General features: G+C 45.2%; 1 protein-coding gene across 1 annotated transcript; it reads right to left on the bottom strand.

Annotated features, from left to right (window-relative positions):
* Nucleotides 1–12,694: 12,694 nt before the first annotated feature.
* Nucleotides 12,695–22,482, bottom strand: DYRK3 (dual specificity tyrosine phosphorylation regulated kinase 3). The gene is made up of 3 exons (XM_068538479.1): nucleotides 22,265–22,482; nucleotides 20,275–20,386; nucleotides 12,695–14,505 (listed from the first exon to the last, which is right to left on the bottom strand). Exons 1-3 carry the CDS (start codon nucleotides 22,339–22,341, stop codon nucleotides 12,931–12,933), a joined length of 1,764 nt encoding a protein of 587 aa, XP_068394580.1. The 5' UTR covers nucleotides 22,342–22,482; the 3' UTR covers nucleotides 12,695–12,930.
* Nucleotides 22,483–23,073: the final 591 nt, after the last annotated feature.

Genomic DNA, 23,073 nt, shown 5'->3' with positions numbered 1-23,073 from the left:
TTTGTCTGTGTTGGGTCTTCGTTTCTGTGCGAGGGCTTTCTCTAGTTGCGGCGAGTGGGGGCCACTCTTCATTGCGGTGCGCAGGCCTCCCACTGTCGCAGCCTCTCTTGTTGCAGAGCACAGGCTCCAGGCGCGCAGGCTCAGTAGTTGTGGCTCACGGGTCTAGTTGCTCCGCGGCATGTGGGATCTTCCCAGACCAGGGCTCGAACCCATGTCCCCTGCATTGGCAGGCAGTTTCTCAACCACTGCGCCACCAGGGAAGCCCTGGCAGGTGGATTCTTAACCACTGCGCCACCAGGGAAGTCCAAGTGAATTTTTATTGATGAATTGCTTGATGAATTAGCACATCACTCTTGGAAGTGGAGAAACCTGTCCTCAGAAACCCCAGGGGGAAAATAAACAGTTCGGCAAATTGATCCTTCCCAGGGGAGATGAGAAGTAACGTGTGGACTAAGACAGCCCCGGTCAGGTGGGCGTCTTTGGCCATGGCTAGGATGTAAAATCTCAGGGATGGAAGATCTGAAACTTGACCTTGGGACGGATCCAGTTGCAAAGTGGCATTCTGCTCCCAGAAGGAAAGAACTCCCAGCCCTTGTCTCACCTCTCTTCCGAGCTCCATCTCACATTCCCACTTCCTCCAAGAAGGCTTCCCTGAACACTCCTGCTCCTGCCTCCCCAGGAGTCCCAGGTTCTTGAAGTTTTACCCCCAGTGGGTGGCACAGTGCTGGTGCATGTTCTATGCTCCAAAAATGTTTATTGATGCTGATGAAATTGCCTGCTTAGGATCATGGAGACTGTTGTACCTACTCTGCCCCTCTGGATCCACTCCCCAGCCTTCTCCACTGTGCTCTGTGCCCCAGAGAGTTGGCCTTTTGGGACTGCACCAGTCAGACTCTCTCGTCCTTTGGCTTTGGTTAGGTTTGGTCAACGGAGGCACAGGAGTGAGAGGAGACGGCAGCATATTTGTCCCCTTGGTTCCTCCTTGCTGGCCAGAGGTTGGCAGGGCCACCCTCCTCTACTAAGGGCCTCCTGTAGAGGGGCCTCTCCTGCAGCCTCATCCACAGCCATGTTCTCTAAGGTTCTCTTGGCCGTGAGGCTATGCCTTGTGTGCTTCACTGTCCCTTGAGAGTTTCCTATAAACTTGTCCACATTTTGTAAGTGGCCTCTTCATCAGACTCTCCCCAATTCCTCCGTTTTTGAGTGGGGACTGGACCCAGTATCCATAGGAAACTTTTTCATCCTCATGTGTAGCTTGGTGCCTATCAGGCTTCTCCAGATGCCTGTTCTACATTGGCGCCTGAAGTTGGCTCAGAAGCAAATGTATTAATTACAAGAACTTAGATGTTTCTGCATATGTCCCAATCCCCCACGGATTTCATAAATTTTCCAGCCAGAGAATGCGGGCATCTGGCCCCAACCTTAGGAGGAATCTCTACGGAGTTTGGAGTTCCAGAATTGTTCTTGAAATCACAAATGATCCTGTTGCCTCCCTATATGGTCAGTGTTTTTCTGGACCAGTTAGATTTGCTAACTGGGAGTGGGTTTTTTGGGGGGGGTGAGGTCCCGATTTTCCCCTTGAACAATCAACCATCTAGTCAGTAAGAATCTCCAGAGCTGCTGAGTGAGCCCCGCCTGCCCACCCCCAGGCCATCACCCTATTCATGCTCCTCGAGGTCAAGCCGTTCCCTTGGCCTCCCCATTCCGCAGCACCATGTGGTCCTGCAGAGAACAAGTTTTGTCTCCTTGTGATCCCCAGGCTGCTATCCAGCCACCCCACTGCGATGGGGCTGCACGCTTCCAGCCATTCTACACAAGGTGTTTGCTCACCAGGAGGATCTGAGCAAATGAGTCTCTTGGCTCAAGGTTCCCCAACATCTCAGGGAACTCAGATCTGAACAAGAAGGTCCTGCGCTTGCTGAATCATTTCACCTAGTTCAGGGACTTCAGTAAAAGATCAGTTCCAGAGTAAAAACTCTTCTCTCGGGAGCCTCTCTGTGTGCTGCCCTAGTTTGCCTGGAGAGCCCTGAGGACCAGATCTGAAACATGCAGCCTGGAGGGAAACTGAGGCCTGGAGAGAAGCAGCCACTGGCCTGTGTCACAGGAGCCGGTGGGCGGGAGAAGGGAGCAGGGTCAGGTGCACTGCTGAAGGGAGACGGATGCTGACATTCTGAGCTGGGTGGGTTGCAGGTGGGGCAGGAATGCACGCAGGAGGACAAAGCTACAGGAGAGAAAAGTTATACAGTGGGTGGGGCGGTGTGCGCACACATGTCAGGGGGCAAGGGGTATGCTGGCAACAGCGGCTTTGGCCATATTAAGACTTGATCAGGGAACTTTTGCCAAGCGTTTCTCCCTTCGACTTCTCCATCCACACAGCCCTCACCAGACTTATCACCCTGTCCCAGTGCCAGGACCTGCGGACTACTGATGGTTTTGCCTGGAGTCAAGGCCCACTGGCTGGCTCTCTCCCTGGCCCGAATTGCCCCTTCCCCCTGCTCCTCCCTTTCCACCCAGGCCCCCGTGAAGAAGAGCTGGCACCCTTGCCCACATAGCTCCCCATGCCAGAGGAGACACTTGAGCCGGGAGATTACCGGAGCTCTTTTTAACCAGCTTCAGCTCATGTGACTGGCTTTCGTCCAGGCAGACATATGCAGGCCAGCCCTCCAGGCAGGGCACACAGCGCTATTTATTTCCTGCTGGGTTCTCTTCAGGCAGAGCTGGCAGGGTGGGGCTTTTTCATTGTATTTAAGCCTCAGCTGGCGCCACTGAACTGCCCCAGCCTCAGCCTTTGCCCCTTTCCCAACCCTGTCGGTAAAAATAACCCCCCCCCCATTTTGGCACCTCTGGGGAGTTGGATGGGGACTGGGGAAGGAGGGTTGCTGGGAGTGCAGTGTAAGCAGTGCATGGAGGCCGGGTGTTGAATGGGGCATGGTTTTTTGATAGCAGCAGTGGAGAGTCTGGCTCCAAACCTTGGCTCTGCTGCTAACCAAAGGGACATGGGTATTTGCTCTCTCCAGTTTGGGTCTCGGCCTCCCACATTTTCAGTTTCGAAGAGCCTGCGCACCATTCACCCATGATCACTGAGGCAGGAGGCCTTGTAGATAGTGGGTGGTCAGTGGGGGAAATGGTCATGGCTAGTGATGGATGGGGCAGTCACCACAAAAACCCTTTGCTGACTTCTACCCCTACCCTTCTTCTTTTGGCGGGGGGGGGGGGGGGGGGGGGATGGGCAGGAGGAGACTCCACAGGGCATCTAGTCTGCGTCTATCATCATATGTATCCCATTGTATGTCAGTTCTTCACCAGAGTCTAACTTTCCACTGAATTTGAGAGCAAGGACAAATGTCTTAATCACGTGTGAATCGCCCAGCACACTGCCTGGCACATTCATTTACTGAAAGAATGAAGAGAAGGTGGTAGGGGACACCTGGTGCCCACTGGGGAAGCCCCTGCAGAACACACAGCTGGGAGCAGGGAGAGGACACTCCCAGAGCCCGGGGCTCCAGCTTCTGACTTTACAAACTGTGACTCTGTGGTTGAGGAGCTCTCAGCCTCGGCCCCACCCAGGCTTTCCCAGCTAAAGTTGCACCTCTCTCCTCTGGATGTAGTAGAATTTAAGGCTGGGAATAAATCAAGAACGGAGGGATTACTCTCTCTTTGACATGCAGCTGCCAGGTTGAGGTAGTAGGGGTGTCGGGTGTGACACAGCAGTTGGGAAACAGTTGTCCCTGCAGGAAGATCCACCGTGGAAACCCTGGACCCTTATTTTAGCAGGATCAAGGGGAAGCACCTGTGGTCTCCTAGAGAGGTCTGGAGACTTCTCCCTCTCACTCATGCTGCTTTGCCTGGAAATCGCTCTGACATTTTAAAGCAGAGAGTGACTCTGGGTTTCAGGGAGAGGAAAGGGACTCCTGGATGAAGAGGGTTTACTGAGAGGGCGCTGGCACCAGGACAGTGTGGGACGGCTGCTCGAAAACTGTAGGAGAGGATCTCAGGGATGAAGTTCCTGACTCCATCCCATGTATTCACCTCAGTCTTGGGCTCAGACAGGGTTTGATGATGGGACAGAAGTAAAGAATGTTGATTTAGCAACCAGAGAAAACAGCAACGCAAGCCAGCTCATTGTCGAGGGAAATAAAGGAGCGAGAGGCAAGAGAGGTCGGGAAGCCTGGTGCCTGCCGTTTCCTCCTCTCCCGGGGTTGCTGTGGATGGCAACTTAGAAATAGAATGGATGTTTGAGGAGGGAACAGCAAGACTCACACCCCTGACCTGAAATCACGTCGGAGAAACCCCGAGGGTGACCCCGTCTCATCTTCAAGGTCAGAAACAGAGGGAAGTGAGAGCGACGTAGCAAGGGGATAGCGTGTCTCTACACCATCTTTTCTCCTCCGCCTGCAGCTCCGAACACAAGACTCCAAGTCTCGGCAGACTCAGAACATTCTCTTCTGAAACTCTCTCCCCTTCCCACCCCATTCACTTGCAGATTTATTCAAATTTTAAAACCAGAACGGACTGTAGATAACTTGGCATTTTCTCTAACTCCACTGCCTGGCTTTTAAAAATTCTGAACAGTCTACGTTGCTGCTGGCGCGCTCCGTCCCTGCCAAGTGCCACTGGAGTGCTCTTTTTCTCACACACAGCAGTTGCTCAATAAGTCACTGTCAAAAGAATAAATGCACCAATAAAGGCCTGTATGGACGGGCTTCAGAAAGGCAGAGGTGAGTTTAGTTTGGGCCAGGGCTCCACCCCAGGGATGACAAAGAATTCTCCGCGGTGGTTCGGATTGGGTGTCCTGAGTCTGCTTGCCATCAGAAGCTGTCAGCAGCCACTTGCAAAGGCAGGGCTGAGCAGCCTCTGTAAACAAGCAGGGCGCATTGCACCCAAACGCATGCTACAGAAAGGTCAAGATCAGCCCTCGGCATTGGCACAGTCGAGCCGCTGTCACTTCATGTGCCTCTGGACTGATGCCTTCCCGGACATTGAAAAGCAAAGGACAACACACCTTGAGCTCTCATTGCCATTTCACTGCCTTTTCCAAGCTCTGATGAGCTTTTGCCTTAAATGGAACAAAAAACCATAGGAGTGTCCTGGCTTGGGGTGTACTAGATCACGGGGAAATCTGAACAGCTATGTTCTTTTAACTTCCCCCTGGCCTGTAGTTTCTCCAGCCGAAGTTAGTTTTTCTAACATGCAGCAGCTTCATGTGAGTTATGGGAAGGTCCTTTTCTAGCTTTAGGCCCTGCTCTCATAGGGCAGGAAGCCCATTCAAGAATCCAAGGGACAATTCAAGGGTGGCAGAAGGCAGTTCTTCCGTGTCCACTTAGCTCCTGTTGCCAGGGCAGGAAGGGCTCAGGGCCAACCAGAAGCAGGCAGCAGCTAAGGTGCCTGAGGGCCCCTAAGAACATTCTTTCCCTTTCCATTTGCTCAGTTCCCTTAAGCTTAACGTTACCCACAGACAAAAACCCCGGAAACTTCCCAAATAAGCTGCATTCCTTAAACTGCTTGCCAGACCTCATCCTTAAGCTAAGCTTAGGCCCCAGGAGAGTAAATGTGATAACTCTCTCCTGATGGGAGAGCTGATTGTTAGAGCTCTGGGAAGCAGGCCATCCCTGGGTACCGCGCCTGTTTCCCAATCTCCCTTCTTTACAACAATGCCAGAGCTTATGGACAGATGCTCTGGGGAACTAAAAGGATATTATAGGATGAATCTCTACAAGGCTGTTTCTCATTCCACTTCTTTTCTCATCCCAATATTTTCTTTTTTGAGCATTTTCTTTCTCTATCATTGTCGTCAAGTTAAGAGAGGCAGTACCTGCAGCACAGCCCTAAAAATTCAGTGATCGATAACTTGCCTACCACACTGGGAACATTTCAGAGTATAGCACTCAGGGCCTGCTGGGAAAGTTGTCAGCCTTGGTTTTGAAACAGTTATGAGATGCTGAAAAATTCTCAAAGCAATTTTTATTTTTTAAAAAACAAACAACCTAAAATAAAATAAAATAAAAAAAAACCACTGACTCATCCATGCCAAACTGCGCTTTCCAGAGGAAGTGTGTCAGCAGATTCAAGTGAACAATGATAGAATCCCATGATCCCAAATGATTCAAACCTGATGCTTTAGAGGCTGACATCCTGAGCTGAAATAGCCACAGGTCACCATCTGGCCTGATTTAGGGGAGTCCTTTCTTTTTAGTTTATTTCTGTGGTAGCAGAAGAGGTGAGAATCTTCCGAGTCAACTGTCAGGCAGGCTTCTCCCGTTATAGAAAAAATTATGAGAGCTTGGGCTTGACTTAGTGGTTGGTGAGCTATATTAAGAATCATATTCTTTCTTTCAAAGTCTAGACGATATATTTGTAGCTCTGGCTTATCTCAGGGGCTATGGCTCTCAGGGACCAGAGAGCTTTTAGTCCTTACATGGTTGGGTTCACTTAAAAACTTTTCTCACTGAAATCAGCAGGCATAATTTGACAGGCACTTGGAAAGGATTACCCCTAATCTCATTCTGGTTGAAGGCCAGGTTTGGAAGTAAATTCTTTTAAAATCTTGGGCTTTAGGAAGCACAGTTTGAAGGTGAAAGCGGGACATGTCATGTTGAAAAGAGAATGTTAAAAATATTATTAAAAACTGAGAGGCTGATTCCTGGCAGAGGACAACTCTTCCTTGATTTGCTGATCCCTGGCCTCGTCTCTCTCCTTGTTTGGAAGACTCCAGGTTGCTCACGTTGTGGATGCCTGCAGTTGCTCTGTGCATATTAAGTTATAGGGCTCTACAGACTGGTCACCTCCGGCGAGACTGAAGAGACAGAGGAGAGCATGTTCCAGCAATTCTACCTGGTTCAAAGGATAAGCTCTTATCCTTAATTCTCAAAAGAGAAAAAGCATACAGACGCAGTCTGGAACAATCATTGTCACTCTTCCAACTTCCGTGTTCATGACATTGAATAATAGATGAAAGAGAAATAGTCAAAAGTAAATGAGAAAGAGTTTTCCATGATTCGCTAAAGTAGTAGGAGTATTCTGTTAGGAAAGCCCAGAACAATTTATCGGCTGCTACCTAAAATTTCGCATTTAACTTTAATTATGCCTAGTTAGGAATTAAGCAAAACAGAAAGTTTCAACATGACTAGCTGCTACAGATCCCGACTGTTTCACAGTTGAGATTTTTGTTTAATCTTTTGTTCAGTTTTTTGATCACGCAAGAAACCCCGTTCTTAACAGATTCAGTGTCATGAAAACTAAAATATAATGACATCAGCCAGCTAACCTGTCTGTCCCAATCCGCACCTTAAAACACCTAGGAATAAAGTATACTACTATGGTCATAAATTAATTTCATCTGGGAAAGGAGATGCAGGTTAGACTCTTTCCTTCTTCACAGAGCCCCTGGGAGACAGAAGCAGACTCTTTAATATCATAGTTAGGTTGCGGTTGCATTTTCCTTTTCATTATTATCAGTATCAAATACCGGACCAGAAGAAGGTGGCCTCACATAACCCTTCTCCAATTACCCTCTCTCTAAAAGAAGAGATCGGAGATTGACTACGTAGGTCAACTTGAAAGAAGACAAGAGGTGAGCACACTCCTGGTACACGGAGGGAAACGAACCCCCATCATCTGCACACGCTCGGTAGCGTCACAACCGATTAACTCAGAGCTTCGTGATGAATGGGAATGCCCGTCTGAAGCTTGCACTCTAATACAAGGAGAAATCGTGACAGCACATGATAAACAGATCAGTCACTGTGAGGGTAGAAAGCGGGATGGAGTCTAATAAAATAAGCAGGTATTAGCCGGATTAGCCAATTTTCCATGTTGAAAGAAAAACATGATCTTAGGAATGAAATAAAACAAACATTCCTACCCAGCTCTGTACTGTGTCAACAACAATTTGGAAACTCGGTTGATTTCGTGAATTTAAAAATCAATATAAGGGGTGAGAAGAGTCCCTCCCTGGATGGCACTTTGGAATGGAAAGAGCTTGGCAAGGTTGCAAGGAAAGCCAAATGGATCTGAATTAAATGCCTTTTTTTTCAAATAATTTTTTTTAAAAGCATTTTAAAAGTTCCACCTAGAATTGTATTTAAATTTTCCTATAAATTAAAATAAAGTGAAAAACAGTGACCCCGCTCCACTCTTTGCGGCCTGGCTTTTGTTTCTCATTTTACCGTTAGAAAAGTCGGGTTAGAGTTGTGTGGGTGCTGGGCGTTTAAGCTCCATTCTCCTTAATCAGGAGAACCACCTCAATGTTGTGACGCTCCAGAGGAAGCAGCTTGCCCAAGTCAGAGATGAAATATATTCGGAGTCAGGCATCAAACCCAAGTCTCCTCACTATTTTATTCGTTCCTGGGGCAAGGGGAGAATGACGGTTGTTAGTGTGTATTTCAGAATCCAGTTCTCAAACTTTGATGTGCATGTGAACCCCCTGGGAATCTTGTTAACGTGCAGATTCTGACTGATAAGGTCTAGGGTGGGGTCGGCACTCTGTACTTCCAGGAGATGCTGATATTGCTGGTCTGGCCCACAGGCCACTCTGAGTAGCAAGAGAAGTCCACTGCCTGCTAGTGAAGACACTGAAGTGGACTGGCTAAAAGTCAGTCACAGCAAGTTTGGGTCAGGAAGAGCTGGGACCGTATCACCCACCCATCTCTGCATTCCCTGCTAAGCCCCCGTCGTGTGCTGCACCTCACTGCTGACTCTTACTGAATTGGAGTGAACTTTGGGAAACACCCAAAGGACCGCTGACAAGCCATGTGGTAGTTGGCAAGGCTTTGGGAAGGCAGTGCTCGCAGATCAGTGAAGGAATACATCCGAACACGGTTGCTCCCATTTCTCAACTTAGAAACAGTATATCTTTAAAAACCCTGATCATCATCTCCAGAAGTAAGATATGGAGAAGACACACAGAAGAGAATTAGCAGACAGTTTCTGGCATTCTCTTGGAGCTGAGTGGTTAAAGATAAAACTAACTCATACAGTAAGATTCAATGACCTTTATATTCTAGTGACAATGATAATAATAGATGATATAAAGAAACCTGCCACCTCATTCCTAGAGTTCAATCAGAAACTTGGGACTTCACCCTCATTTCCTCTTCCAGATTTTGTCACCTTCAGAGATTTAAAGAAAACAAACACTTTTGGTTTCTACTGTCATCCTTCTCATTGGCTCCAAAAAATCTTGACCAAATAAAGTGATAATTTAATCAAGATGGGTGGGGCGTCAAAAAGACACTGACATTATAAAATTAAAATAGCAGCAACTATTCTTAGCTGACAAATAAGTAAGGCATAAATAATTCTATCTCCCCAAGATGCTCCTCAAATGTGCCATCGAAAAAGAACTAACCAAGCCTCAGTTTTCTTATCTGGTTAATGGGGATAATACTAATTCCCGTCCTGCAGAGGTAGCAAATGAGATAATGCTGCAGGTTCATTGCCTGGTATTTTGTGGGGTACCCATTTTCACAACTGAACAATTCTTTCCCCAAAAAGTGGACAATGCAGGTGAGAATCCAGATGTATAAGTGGTCCATGTTGAGGGATTATGAGGCTAGTTCAGTGAGAAGGGCAAGGAGGAAGGAGAATTGAGGATGCCAATGAGACACGATCATGGGATCCAGATTCAGAGGAACCAAGTGAGATGAGAAGGGAGTGATGGTGGTGGTGGTGAAGGGTGGGGAAGGTGGTGGCTGCTGCTCCCGAGGGAGGGGGTTGCAAAGGTGAATCAGCCGGTCCCTGCCCTCTAACTACAAAAGCCACTCCACCCACACACTTCAGGGAACAACACAACCCAGCCAAACTGCCCTCATCACTTTGTCACAACAGTGGAAAAGTTTCTGTCTGGAAGACTGGTCAGATCCTCCTGAATGTCCATATACCTTAGACCTTCTATTGAAGCCAAGATTTTCTGAATAGCTGACCCTTGGAGAAAGTTGCATTGATTTTGAGATTGGGAGCCTCGTATCTAGTTTCCAAATAGCAATACAGAGTGTTCCTCATTCATGATGTTGCATACTACTTGATTTACTGTGATTCAACAAATGTAGTTCCAAGCCCCCCAAACCCACACCCAGGAACAAACCTTGGAGTACCTTTCTTCTCTCCAACTCCACACTGTAAAAAAAAAAAAAAAAAAAAAAAAAATCAATAAAAGAAGGCGGGACTTCCCTGGTGGCACAGTGGTTAAGACCCCGCGCTCCCAATGCAGGGGGCCCAGGTTCGAGCCCTGATCAGGGAACTAGATCCCACATGCATGCTGCAACTAAGAATTCGCATGCCACAACTAAGGAGCCCACGTGCTGCAACTAAGGAACCAGCGAGCCACAACTAAGAAGCCTGCAGGCTGAAACTAAGGAGCCCGCCTGCCGCAACTAAGGAGCCCACACGCTGCAACTAAGGATCCGGCGAGCCGCAACTAAGGAGCCTGCAAGCTGCAACTAGGGAGCCCGCCTGCCACAACTAAGACCCTGTGCAACCAAATAAATAAATAAATATTAAAAAAAAAAAAGTCAACCAACTTGACCTGTTTAATTAAAATGACAAAAATGGCTAAAGAACGATCCAGCAACTGTAAGACACAGCCTGAATCTCTGTACTAACTCTGATCCAATTTGGTCATTCAGTGCCATGGCTGGGCAGGGATCCAAGCAAAAATCTGACAGTGGCTGGAAAAAGGGTGACAGCTTCTAAAAACTACAATTGTCCCTAAACTTGAAACACACTCATAAACCTCCTCAAATCCATCTGGCACAACCGCCATGTTTTAGAGCAGCCCACTCTCCCCAAACTTGAACCAGCCCGCAGAAGACAGTCATGCCAACTTGAATGACTCTGCTCTGCGTCACCCTCTAGGTTGACAAATTTAGGCATAAACACATCCATTCACCCTCCCAGAGCTTTCTAGAATTTGTACAGTGTCATGGGTTGTCTATATCCTGTCGCTTGGCCCAGGTTCTGTAACCTCATGGTCCATTCACTACACAAAAACAGACCACACGCCAACCTCAGCCACAGGCTCCCTTCTCTCCCAAGTCACACACAATGCTGGCTGACCAAGGAGACATCTCACTGACAACACAGACATCGAAATCCAGCACGTGGCAGATGTGTCTGGGGTTGCAGTCCTTTCAACACAGTTTGCTTAAGAGAGCAGGTCTCCCACACAGATAACGACTGGAAAAACCACCTCACCATATGCTCTGCCTAGATAATGCAGGAGTCTTACACGACCTCTCTGTAAGTTAGAGCATTCAGCAGGAGTTAGGGGGCTGAAAGGAGTTGCATATTCCATTGCCTTCTGTAAACTAGGGGTAGGGGAAATAATTAAGGTTTTAAATAGTCCACTTGCTCAGGCCCCAGAAGTACCAGGACATCCCCCTTTGTAAGAGGCTGAGGTCACAGTCTGAACCCTTCTCTGCCCTGTGGTCCTTGTGCCTGAGAGGCTGGGGCCATGCTCTGGACATTTGTTCTCACAGCCTGTGCCGTGAGGAATACTTTTGGTTAAGGCAAAAGTTCCTTAAGTAACAGGCCCATGGCATTTTCCTTCTTTTTGTGACTGTGCTGCCCAACAGAAACAGCCTCGTTCCGACCTTATGGAATCTGTAGAGACTAAATTCTATCATAAAAATGGAACTGGATAGTCCTGAGAACAGTGTTGGAGAAAGCAACGGTCTACTCTGAAGAACACACTGTCAGGACAGGATTCAGGTGGACTCTTGTTTTGGAGGAGGGTGGAAGCAGAGGCACGGCAGGCGGAAGAAAACAAAACTGCAGCAGTGAGTTAGTTACCGTCCCTTTCACCATCCTTCTGAATAAGGCATCCGGCCAGCAATTAGTTTTATTACCAGCCCTCACTGTTTAAATCTTAGCAGAGAAAAAGAAAGGACGTTGAAGTGAAGAAAAAATGAAATGGATTACCACCAGTTTCTGGATTTTCTTCTTATATCTGAAGCTCACTCCCAGTCTAGGGAATAGTCTTCGGTTTAAACTGAAAGTGAGAAAATTGTGGCACATTAAGGTGGCAGATAGCTGGAAAGAGGAGCGAAAGCAATGAGGCTGTAGTTAGGGTTATGTGATAGCAATCACTTTTATAAGGAAAGAGTCCATGGAAATGCAGAACTGCAGTTTGCAGGCTGATTCTACCTTTAACGTTCTGGGTCATTTGGGGCCAAGAACTTCTTTATCTTCCTTGGAGATGGGAGGAGGGATGCATATGACTTGTTTTAAAACCAGTACTTTGTGAAGTGGTAAGATGTCTGTAAAATGCTTTGAGAGCCCAGGAAACAAACCAGTGGCAAAATAATAATAAATAAAAATAATAACGACAACATACAATAAAAACACCATGCATCACAGAATTGAAGGGCAGAGAAATGAGCCACTTGGAAGCAGTGACGAGACTTTTCTAGGGGACCCACAGCTTCCCGGAGCTTCCCCCACCCTGTACTCTGCTGTGAGCCCTTTCACCTAGCATGAGCCCACAGGACAGGCTGCTGGCGCGAGAGATCTAGCTTTGAGTCTCATCTATAACTACGGCCATGTCCCAAATTAACCCTCTAGAACAGATGCCGAGGGAGACTAGAAGTGAATGTTCCGGATATACTTTCTGGTATATCGTTTACCTTGAGAGAAAGGGATTTAAACCAACAGAATAATACACAGGTTGATGCACACCTGACAATAATAACAAAAGATGCACTGACCTATAAAAAGCCTTTTACTATGTATCCCAGGATGGCCAATACAAGCTGGTTAGGTAATTAGCCCTTCAAGAGTTTTTTTACAGTCATATAAAAATGCTTTGCCTTGTTAAAAAAAGATATCTAGTCTACCAAAAACATATCCATGAATGGGCTTGGGGTTTTTTTTCCATTTTCAGGTTTGCAAGATAATTAAAAATACCTACATATCGTCTCTGAGCACACCAGCTGTCCATTAGCTAATCAGTTTTGGCAATACACTGCACAGAGGTATACCACCACTGGTTTCTGACATTAAGTTAGCTTTAAGCTTATTGGCTATTCCTACAACTGGAGGCAGCTTGGAACCCAGGCCCTGGAAAGCATTTGCAGGATTTACTACCCTTTTGCCTGACACCTTTTCAATGGTGAGAGGTCTGGGCACAGACTTGCTAATCCAAGGGTGTCTTAGTGCTTGAGCTGGGGTCAGGCGGGCAGAGGGGTCCCAGTGAAGACACCTTTTCAAAAACTCTACGAATAAGTAATCATCACACCCCTTCAGTGCTGTCCCCCAGTCTTTGCTGCCTGGGGGACCCCGCTTCTTACCCCTCCGTGAACGACCTCCCACAAGCACAACCCTCCCATCTGCCTGAGTGGTCACAGAACAGTAGCGAGGTAGGCCCTTGGAGTTAATAAAGTACTTGGCACGTTTGGATTGCTCCAGGAGTTTTGGTGGTGGCATCCCTAGAAGCTCCATCATACAGGCCAGCTGGTCTCCTTCATCCTCTCCAGGGAAGAGAGGCTGTCCTGTTAAAAGTTCTGCAAGGATGCAGCCAAAACTCCATATGTCAATGGGCGTGCTGTAGCGGTTTCCTAAGATGATCTCTGGAGCTCTGTAGAACCGAGACTGGATATACGTGTAAAGCTTCTGGTACTCAAAACAGCTGGACCCAAAGTCAATGACCTTAGTCGCACTGCGCCCATGGTGTTTCAGGAGAATGTTTTCTGGCTTCAGGTCACAGTGAATGATCTTGTTTTTGTGGAGAGCATCCAAGGATTGCAAGATGGATTGAGCAAACTTGCGAACCAACTGGATGCTAAAACCCTGGAACTTGTTTTTTTTAATGAGCTCATAAAGGTCTATGCTCAGCAACTCAAAGGCCATGCAAACATGGTTCCGGAACGTGAAACTTTCCAGCATATGAATAACGTTCATGCTACCAGTTTTATCCTGCTTTTTAAGATGCTCCAAAATCCGGATCTCCTCGGCTGCTTGGCGATGGAAGCGCTTTTCATTGCGTACCATCTTCAGGGCCACGTACTGTCGAAGTTTGTGATCATAGACCCGGGCTACCTGCCCAAAACTGCCCTTGCCAATAATTTTCAGCACTTCATATCGATAAGCTAGATGGTCTCGAGGCACGTGAATATAGGCCCCATCTGCATCATCATAACCCCCATTATTGGGACCACCGATAACTCCATGTCTTTTTTTGGCATTTGGACCCACAAAGTAAATTTCTGGATAATTGATGATTTCCAGCTTCTCATAAGCAGTGAGGTGGTGTTTATATTGCTTCAGTGCTTGTTCTGGAGTCAGAGGCAACACTTTGGATGCTTTGGATGAACTGCTAGATTTTACTGTATTCAAACTATCTGAACTTTTACCCTGAGAAACTGTAGGAGAGCATTTTTCAGAGTCGTTGATGCCATCTGACTGAAAAGTATCAGATCTTCTGTTGCCAAATTCTTGAAATAGTTGTTCTACCTTCATCTCACCTCCATTCAGGAAGCGCTGAGTAGGATCTCTTGTTAAATGCTCAGTGGTGATCTACGGCAAAGAGAAGTGAAGAAGTTAAAGTCACTAAAAACGGTGGAAGAATGAAAGAATCGTCCCCCTGACTGAACAAAACAACAAAACATGCCAGTTGTGTAGTCAAAAGACCCAAAAGTGAGATGAGAAAAGCAGGAGTCTCTAGAAACTCATGTTATGTTAATCCTTAGGTTCCCTGACTGCTATGGCCACCCCAACCCCACTACATAGGCCTCCCTTTGTTCAAGACAAGACGGTCATCTTACCATACCCGGAACATGCTAGATTCCTTCTAACTGGTATGTCTTCCTACCGAGAATCTTTTCACCCCATCCACTCAAATCCTACGCTCTTTCAAAGCCCAATTCTAGTCCTCCCTCTTCCACTTAGAACTACTCCAAGCCCATACTAACTATGGGCTTACACTCACATCTTAACTGCAGCTTTTCGAGTCTACCACATAATCTGGCACTTGTTTTTGTTTGTTTGTTTGTTTTAATTTATTTATTTTTGGCTGCGTTGGGTCTTCGTTGCTGCACGCGGGCACGCGGGCTTTCTCTAGTTGCGGCGAGCGGGGCCTACTCTTCGTTGCGGTGTGCGGGCTTCTCATTGCGGTGGCTTCTCTTGTTGTGGAGCACGGGCTCTAGGCACGCGGGCTTCAGTAGTTGTGGCACAGGGGCTCAGTAGTTGTGGCTCACGGGCTCTAGAACACAGGCTCAGTAGTTGTGGCACACGGGCTTAGTTGCTCCGCAGCATGTGGGATCTTCCCGGACCAGGGCTCGAATCCGTGTCCCCTGCATTGGCAGGCAGATTCTTAACCACTGTGCCACCAGGGAAGCCCGGCACTTGTTATATATATACTGTCCTATATTGTTTACAAACTGTTTCAAGTACCTTCCCAAATCTTAAGGGCATGTACCAGGAGCAAAATAATACATATTAAAGTGTTCTGTAAATGATAAAGGGACAGAGGCAGGATGTGACCCCAGGTCTTCTGAATCTTGGTCCAGAACATTAACATAACCTGGTACCAGGTTCTCCTAGTGCCTGTACTATTCTCCAGTAGGGCTGAATGTTGACTTTGGCCTGGAATCAACCAAGGCCTCATCATCTACTCCTGGGTCCCCAAATAAATGATCACATCTTTCTATCTCAGTTCACTGAATCAAAAAATTTCTAATCCAGAGAGAACTCTTGAGATCACCAAGGCCAATTCTTTATGTATCTGATGAATAGCAGTGAGAATCTAAGGCCCCAGGGTGCTTCTTGTAAAACTCTCCTAAAGACAAAGAGTCTCCTTTCTCTCTCCCTCCCTTGCTCATAGACACATACACTAGTCTCCCTCAGCAAAAGCCTACGTGACAAAGGCATACAACTCTTTTTACTTGATTTGGCATCACCTTTTCCTGCAAGGAACAATAACCCACAGAAAAAACTCTACTTACTAAATGCCTCTGAAATGAAATAAGATTCTTTGAAACTCGATGGAGGGAAAGACAACGAAAAAGCCAAACACTAAAAAAAATACTAAGAAAAATATAATGTGCTAGAAGGAAAGAAGAAAAAAAGTGCTAAATCTGTTGTTTAAAAAAAAAAGTCTGGGATACTTCAAAGAACAACTATTTTTCTTAACAGACCCTGAAGAACTGTACCCCTGATCTGTATGATTGAGAGCCTCTTTGATCAAGGGTAGATAATTCCAGAGAAGCTCTGAGCTATATTTATGATCTCTTAAAATATAACACAAATTATAAGGTAATGATCCAAAGTGGCCAACCATTTAAAAAATAGAATTTTAATATAACCTAAGCAAACAACACCTGACCCATCACCTATGTAAATAAAAATATAAAAGATGAAAATATAAACAACAAAAAAGGGATGAAAAAAAAATTAAGTGTTGGCATACTTTAGACAGCCCCTAATTTAGTTATAAAAGCACGACATTAGTTCCTGCCTGCTTCTTTTAGGTCATTTAATCAATTTAAACATTTATATAGTACTACAGTTACGAAACTGAGGCACTGCACCATCTTACATATAAGCAAAGCGGCCAGTACAACGGTAGCCATACTTTGGCATCGAGTTTCTAAATAAAGAGGCAAGATACGGACCAGGAGAGATCTCTGATACCAAAATAGAGAACTATCACTAGTCAAGAAAATAAAATAGGCTTGCAGACAGAACCTAAATACCTTGTTAAAATGTAAATATAATGCAACATTTTTTTTATCAGCAATTAAGTCAAATAACCATTCCTGTTTTTAGGGATGAAAAAAAAAGGTCTCATCCATCCATCTAACATTCACATGAGCATTAATTGTTCACAATTATAAAAGTGCCAAAAAACAGGTTACCTCAAGGCACTACAATCTATTAGGAGATAGGTTTGGCTGAGCTAGGGAATTATAATTATTTGGTTTTAGGTAGATTTACATAACAAAACCAAATATTTGCATGCATCTAAACCAGTTTTCCTTAAATTTTTACTACCTAACCTAAATGCATCTAAATATTTACTGCCAAAGTCTTGGGGACACATTCTGAAGAAATGTGAAGTCAGAAGGCCTAGGCTGGGGTCCTGGCTACACTGCTCAAAAACTGTAGGTCCCAGGGTAGGCTTAACCTTTAGCCCAGTTTCTTAGCCTCAATTTCTTTATCTTTAAAATGTGGATAATAATACCTCCTTGCACGATGTTGTGTGAATCAAATTATAATTAATAATATATGTGAAAGACCCTCAGAAACTATAAAACATGTTAAAAACACTGGTAACAATTAGGCAAAATTCTCAATATATTGTTTAAACTCCAATACACCCTCCCTTTCCCCTTTTAGCTTATCTTTTCTCTCTGTGGTGCCGTCCTCTGCAGCTCCAGACTCTCCCTCCGCCAGACATCTGGCATCAACTATGCCTTCTGCTCCATGAAGGCCCGCACAATCAGCATTCCCTTAGGATGCATGGAAACACCTCACCCACTTTCTCCCCCACATAAAACCTCCTTGCAATTTGCAGTGCAATTTAATGGGTTATCTCTCCAGGGATATTTGACCTTTAACAAGATCAATGCCTTAACCCAAGGGAATGACTCTCTAGGACCCGCAGTCATCAATGACAAGCTGGTAGAAAGGTATTTGTGGTCCGGGGTCCACCCCTGGGTGGACCTACTATTTCACCTACTCTGCCTACATGTAAGGCTGTGCTGGCTCTGGAGGTCTTCATTTCTGTTTGTGATAAAGAGAGGGTCTCAGGTACAGAATGTTAATAAGAACAGAAATTTAATTTCCACAGAACTATTACAATAAGATTAAGGATGTCATTTGGATTTCCTGACTCATGGTTTTTCCTTAAAGTGAGCCTAAATCTCTCTCTCTGCAAATTAAGTCTTATTTTGCCCTCCGGAACTACACAGGAGTGTCCAAATTTCCATGTTAAAGCCCTTCAGACACCTAAAAGGGGCTGTCCTGCCTTCACCAGTTTTTCTCTAGGCTCATCATCCCCATCACATCCTCCACCTCACACGCCTGGGTCAGGCTGCCTTACTATATCCTATTCACATTCTCAACACGGGCTGCACGTTATGTATCTCTGCAAGTGTGGCTCCCAGAACAGAACAAGACACTTCAGGTCTAGTCCCCCTGTGGACTATCAAGGTTTGAACCTCCAATGAATCTGAAGAATTCCAGAAAGGAATTTTTTCCACACAGGGAGGGGTTCTCGCCTTAGCTTTCTTTCCTTTCCTGTAATAACTCAAATACTGGTCTGAATCAATTATGGATCAAGTCTGCTGTGCTAGAAATAAAATCTTCCTTCCATTGTTCTAGGAGAATCTACAATTTTCACACATGTTAAAGTAGTTACAAAACACTATATATGTCTAGTCTAGGGTTATAATCACAATAACTGACCAATGTCTGCAATCGACTTCAAATATTTTAACTATGTAATTATATCCAGAGAGATAAATAATGCCAGATTAATCATGTTTTATTTAAGAATCCTTTATATACATTGTTAATTTGGAGCACTCTTTTTTTTTTTAACACCTGTATTGGAGTATAATTGCTTTACAATGGTGTGTTAGTTTCTGCTTTATAACAAAGTGAATCAGCTATACATATACATATATCCCCATATCTCCTCCCTCTTGCGTCTCCCTCCCACCCTCCCTATCCCACCCCTCTAGGTGGTCACAAAGCACCGAGCTGATCAATTTGGAGCACTCTTGACGTTTCAAATAGAATCTTCAACTGTGTTAATCAAGTCTTGAAGATCTTGTTGAGAAATTCAGAAAAGGAATATCCTTCTCGTCCAGATATAGAAACACCACACTCTCCCTCGCTCTCGACCCTAAATCTCTGCAACACAAAGCTAACCCAATAAAAGCCTGTGAGCAGATGATTTATAGTTTACAACAAGAATGTAAGGGCATCTTGGATAAACAATGAAGCCAAAGGACTTTGTGAAATAAGCAATAGCGTCTCGCAATGAAGTCATGGCATAATGAACTATAAGTGTTACTAAGAGGTCAAAAGCACTTTTTTCAGCAAAATTTGCAAAGACACCATTGGTTTAGAATCTAAAATCTTGTGTTTTGCAAGCTGTGTTACTCTGAATACCATACAGTAAAAAAATTCATTTTGATCCTGAAACATACAATTTAATTGCCGTACTATATGGTGATTAGCACTGGCCAACTCTGAAGTAAAGTTAAAATGGACTTTAAGTCACATGATGACCAACTGCAAAAGTTTCCCAGAGAGATGTGCTAATTGTCAGCAAGTAACCACGAAATCTGATAGTCAACACAAGGAGTATATAGGTGGTTCTGGAGCTCTTAGAGGTTTTTACATATTAAAAAAAAAAGCTTGTGGAGAATGGAAACTTACTACACTTCAGAAAGGAGATTAAAAATAATAGGGTGACCAGCCTTCCAAATATATATAGCCCGTATTTTGTAATATTATTAGCCTTGAAAGTAGTGAAGGGGTTGATTTTTAATGGCAAAAGCTGACAAACCGTTGGGAAGGACTATGAAAAATGCAAGCAATTTTTTACATAGAAATAATTTTAGGTCTTAAACAGAAATATGAAGGAGAATTATTGATAAATTAGTCTACTCAATTATTCAATTTGTTCATTGACGATATATGCAGCAAATTTTAAAGTCACAGGATAGATTCTCCCTGTCATGGAACTTGTCCAAACCCTGCTCTCCCTACCACTCTATGAGTGGCGAGGGAATGGGAATTAATTTATTATTTTAAACGTAAAACGGTGTCAAAAGCTAAATGTCTGCAAGCTCCAAAATGATTAAATGCATCGAAACCAAAATGTATTGTTCAAGTTTTATTTATGATCTATAAAATGGTTCTCTTAAGCATACTAATAAGCTAGGACTGCATTTCTGCCGTGCAGGAAAAATCTGCAGATCTGTAAGTTCAGAGGTATTTTCTGTTTCTTGTTCTTGTTAAAATGAGCCATCATAATATACTGTACATATCATTCTATTAAAAAAAATAACCACTATCTAGATAAAAGTAGCATGTCATTTTTTTCCCTATTTACCCCAGTGATTGAAAGGAATAGGTGGGCTCCAAATCAAAATCATTCTGAAAAGCTGAACTTGGACCACAGAAATTGTTATTTCAAAGTAAAGAAAAAGCAAAAGTGAATAAAAAATAGCCTGGGTTACCAGTGAGATGTGACTGTACCTTGACCATTTAAAGTAGCACTTCCTCCTTTCCAGGCCCATTAGAGCTCAAAGAATTACTTCATTTACTTACATTTAGTCTTCTGGGTAGAGGTGGTTCAGAAGGATTGCAGAGTGCATTTGAACAGGGTGGGCATTTGGTTTCATCTATCATCATGAAGGTATCATAGACACCATCACCCAATCTAGTTGAAAGGATTACAGATAAAATCTGTCAGTAACTGAAGTATATACATTTGTATTTCCAAAACACCCTGTGTCTTAACTGCTTCATATCTGCTACAAAGAATAATTAATACAAACAAATGTCTACACTGCATTTTGGCACTGAATACACACCACAGGGGTATTTGGCAGATGAAGAGAGGAAACCCAACTTTTCCTCCTTTTTTTATTTTTAAAGAAAGGACAGCATTTCTAGGTTTATATTTTGAAATCGTTAAAGTAAGTCTTACTTTCTGAATGTTGTTAACAATAGGGACTATCAAAAGAATCTCATTTAACTTACTCCTTGAAAACGAACGCTAGTTGAAATCTGAAGCCTAAAAGCTAACCAGAACAAACAAACAAGACAGAGAACTGTGTTTTCAAGTAGGAGACTTGGATTCTAATCTCAGCTCTACCACTGGCTACTCTACCTTCCTCTCTGAGCCGTTGGCCACATGTTGTAAATGGAAGAGTAGTTCCAGTCTACGCACTTCTGGGTCTCATAAGCAAGAAATAAAAGGCCTTCTTAGGGCTGTTTTCTCTTTATTTATTTATTTACTTTCCTACTTAACATCTATCTAACTTGTAGAAAAATACAGTGAATTCTACAGCAAATACTACAGTGATTCTCTAAATTACAAAATGTACTGGATTTCACGTCTTTACCCACTTAATTTTCTGGTGGATGGTGGAAGCTAAATGCCAAATGATCATTTCTCTGCTCTTTAACACTGTGCCTCCACCGCTGTAAGGGAACACAAAAGACGGAGAGGATTTATTTAATCCACAAGATGGCCCTGAATAATGTATTTCATCTGCCACCAAGAACATGGATTTCCCAGTAACACACATCAGCATTTCATTGTACCATTTTTACATGATATACTGTGAATACAATGATAATGACCCAGCTGCAAGGGAAGAATTTTTTTTAATCTTTAAAACGATGCTGGAATATTTTAGTGGCTTATAAAAACTGTTTTGTAAAATTAGTTCTAGAGTTTTCTTAATCGATGTGTTATAGGAATACAAAGAGAAAAAAAAAAAACGAAAAACAAAAACCAAACAGAAAACCCACTACAAATATTTTTGGAATGTTCTCTTTTTAAAAAACATGCTTACATTCTGATAAAATTACACCTTTAACGGGAACTGCTTCATTGACAAGAACCAAAAATTCTGGATGTGACTGATTCTTTGCCAACAGCATGAATAAAACAAACAAAATGGGACAGACGTCCACATTTACAGAGAAAAAGACAGACTGAAGACCTACAAGATTTCCTATAAATAGCCAAAGGAAATTACCCAAAGGTAGTCTCCATGCAAATGAAGTGGGCAGGTGGTCCCTACTCTCCATTAAGGTGTAAAATACAATGCAAGGTGCAGAATCTCTCAAAACATGATCCACAGAAAGCCCTACTCAGCAGAGCCCCTCACCTACACCCCTCACGGCAAAGCCCTTGGTTATCTGCTCTGAGCAACAGGGCTTCTTTGAAAAGGTATTGCTCCCTGTCTCCCCCGGTTTGCTAAAAAGCCCCACAAAAAATCCCAGCTTCTCAGAGTTCCTTACCATATACCCCCGATCTAGGACTTCAGAAATAATCTCCAGGGTGGGAATTCTTCTTTCCCTAACTCCGCTCAAGCCCCCTCCCGTGCTGGGGTGGGGGGAGGGGAGCTGATGGAGAGGAAGAGGGTGGGCCAGTCCCGGGGAGGGAGTCAGACCCCTTCCCTCGTCCTTCCTGCTTGGGGGCTCGCTCAACCTCCAGCCCAGTCCATCCACGCCCCCCGACCTCGCCTGCCAGCTGCAGCGGCTCACTCGGGCGCCCCAGCCCGTTATCCCCCGGCGCCGTTACCTCCGCTGCTGGGGCGGGAGTCCGGCTCCTGGCGGCCCCGCATCCTTCCGCCCGGGCCCGCGAGCTGTGCCTCCCATCTGTCAGCTCGGGACCCCCCGGAGGGAGGGGCGGCGGTTGGACGGTCAGGCAAGCAGTGTCCACCTGCCCTGGGGCGGCTGCCTCCCGGGCCGCGACGTTCCCTCGGTAACTCTCTTCCAGACACTGCAGCTCCGCGCGCGTTCGCTCGGGACTGGCTGGGGTCGAGAAGAGCCAGAGGAGCAGCAGGGGCGGGAAGGGGAGTGGTGTGGTCGCCTAGCAACCGCGGCACGCCCCGGGAAAGGCCTCTGCGCAACTACGCGGTCACGCACAGGGGCGGGGCCGAGGCCTCTCCCCATTGAGCGGCGCGTGTCTCGGAAGCTCTAGCTGGCTCCGGAAGGTGGGAGGCGGGAGGCTCGGAACCCGCCGCCTGAGGTTCTCTGGTCGCTGGCTGAGGCCTGAGGGCCGCGGCTGGGGAGGGAGAAGGGCCCTGATGGAGGGTTTGTGAAATAGCAGCCCCCGATTTCTGCCTCAGAAGTGGCAGCCGGCACCTCACGGTCAGCTATCTCTTAGCAAGTTGCAGCCTAGAATTCTAAAACCTCCCTTGAATATTAATAAAATGAGAACGAAAGACATGGGTAATTTCTCAGACTTCTCCACTGAGGGGTGTCCCTCCGGAGGGTAATGAGTTAACAAAGGAAACCAATAATAATAAACCCATTTTGTGACACCACCGGCGCCACGAATATTTTCATTTAACCTCGGTAACCATACCAGATGATATCCCTCTTTTA

This window comes from Eschrichtius robustus, chromosome 3, assembly GCF_028021215.1.
Source record: "Eschrichtius robustus isolate mEscRob2 chromosome 3, mEscRob2.pri, whole genome shotgun sequence".
In the NCBI taxonomy this organism is placed as follows: domain Eukaryota; kingdom Metazoa; phylum Chordata; class Mammalia; order Artiodactyla; family Eschrichtiidae; genus Eschrichtius; species Eschrichtius robustus.
The sequence above is the reverse complement of the archived record's forward strand: the minus strand, read 5'-3'. Positions and strand labels throughout refer to the sequence as shown.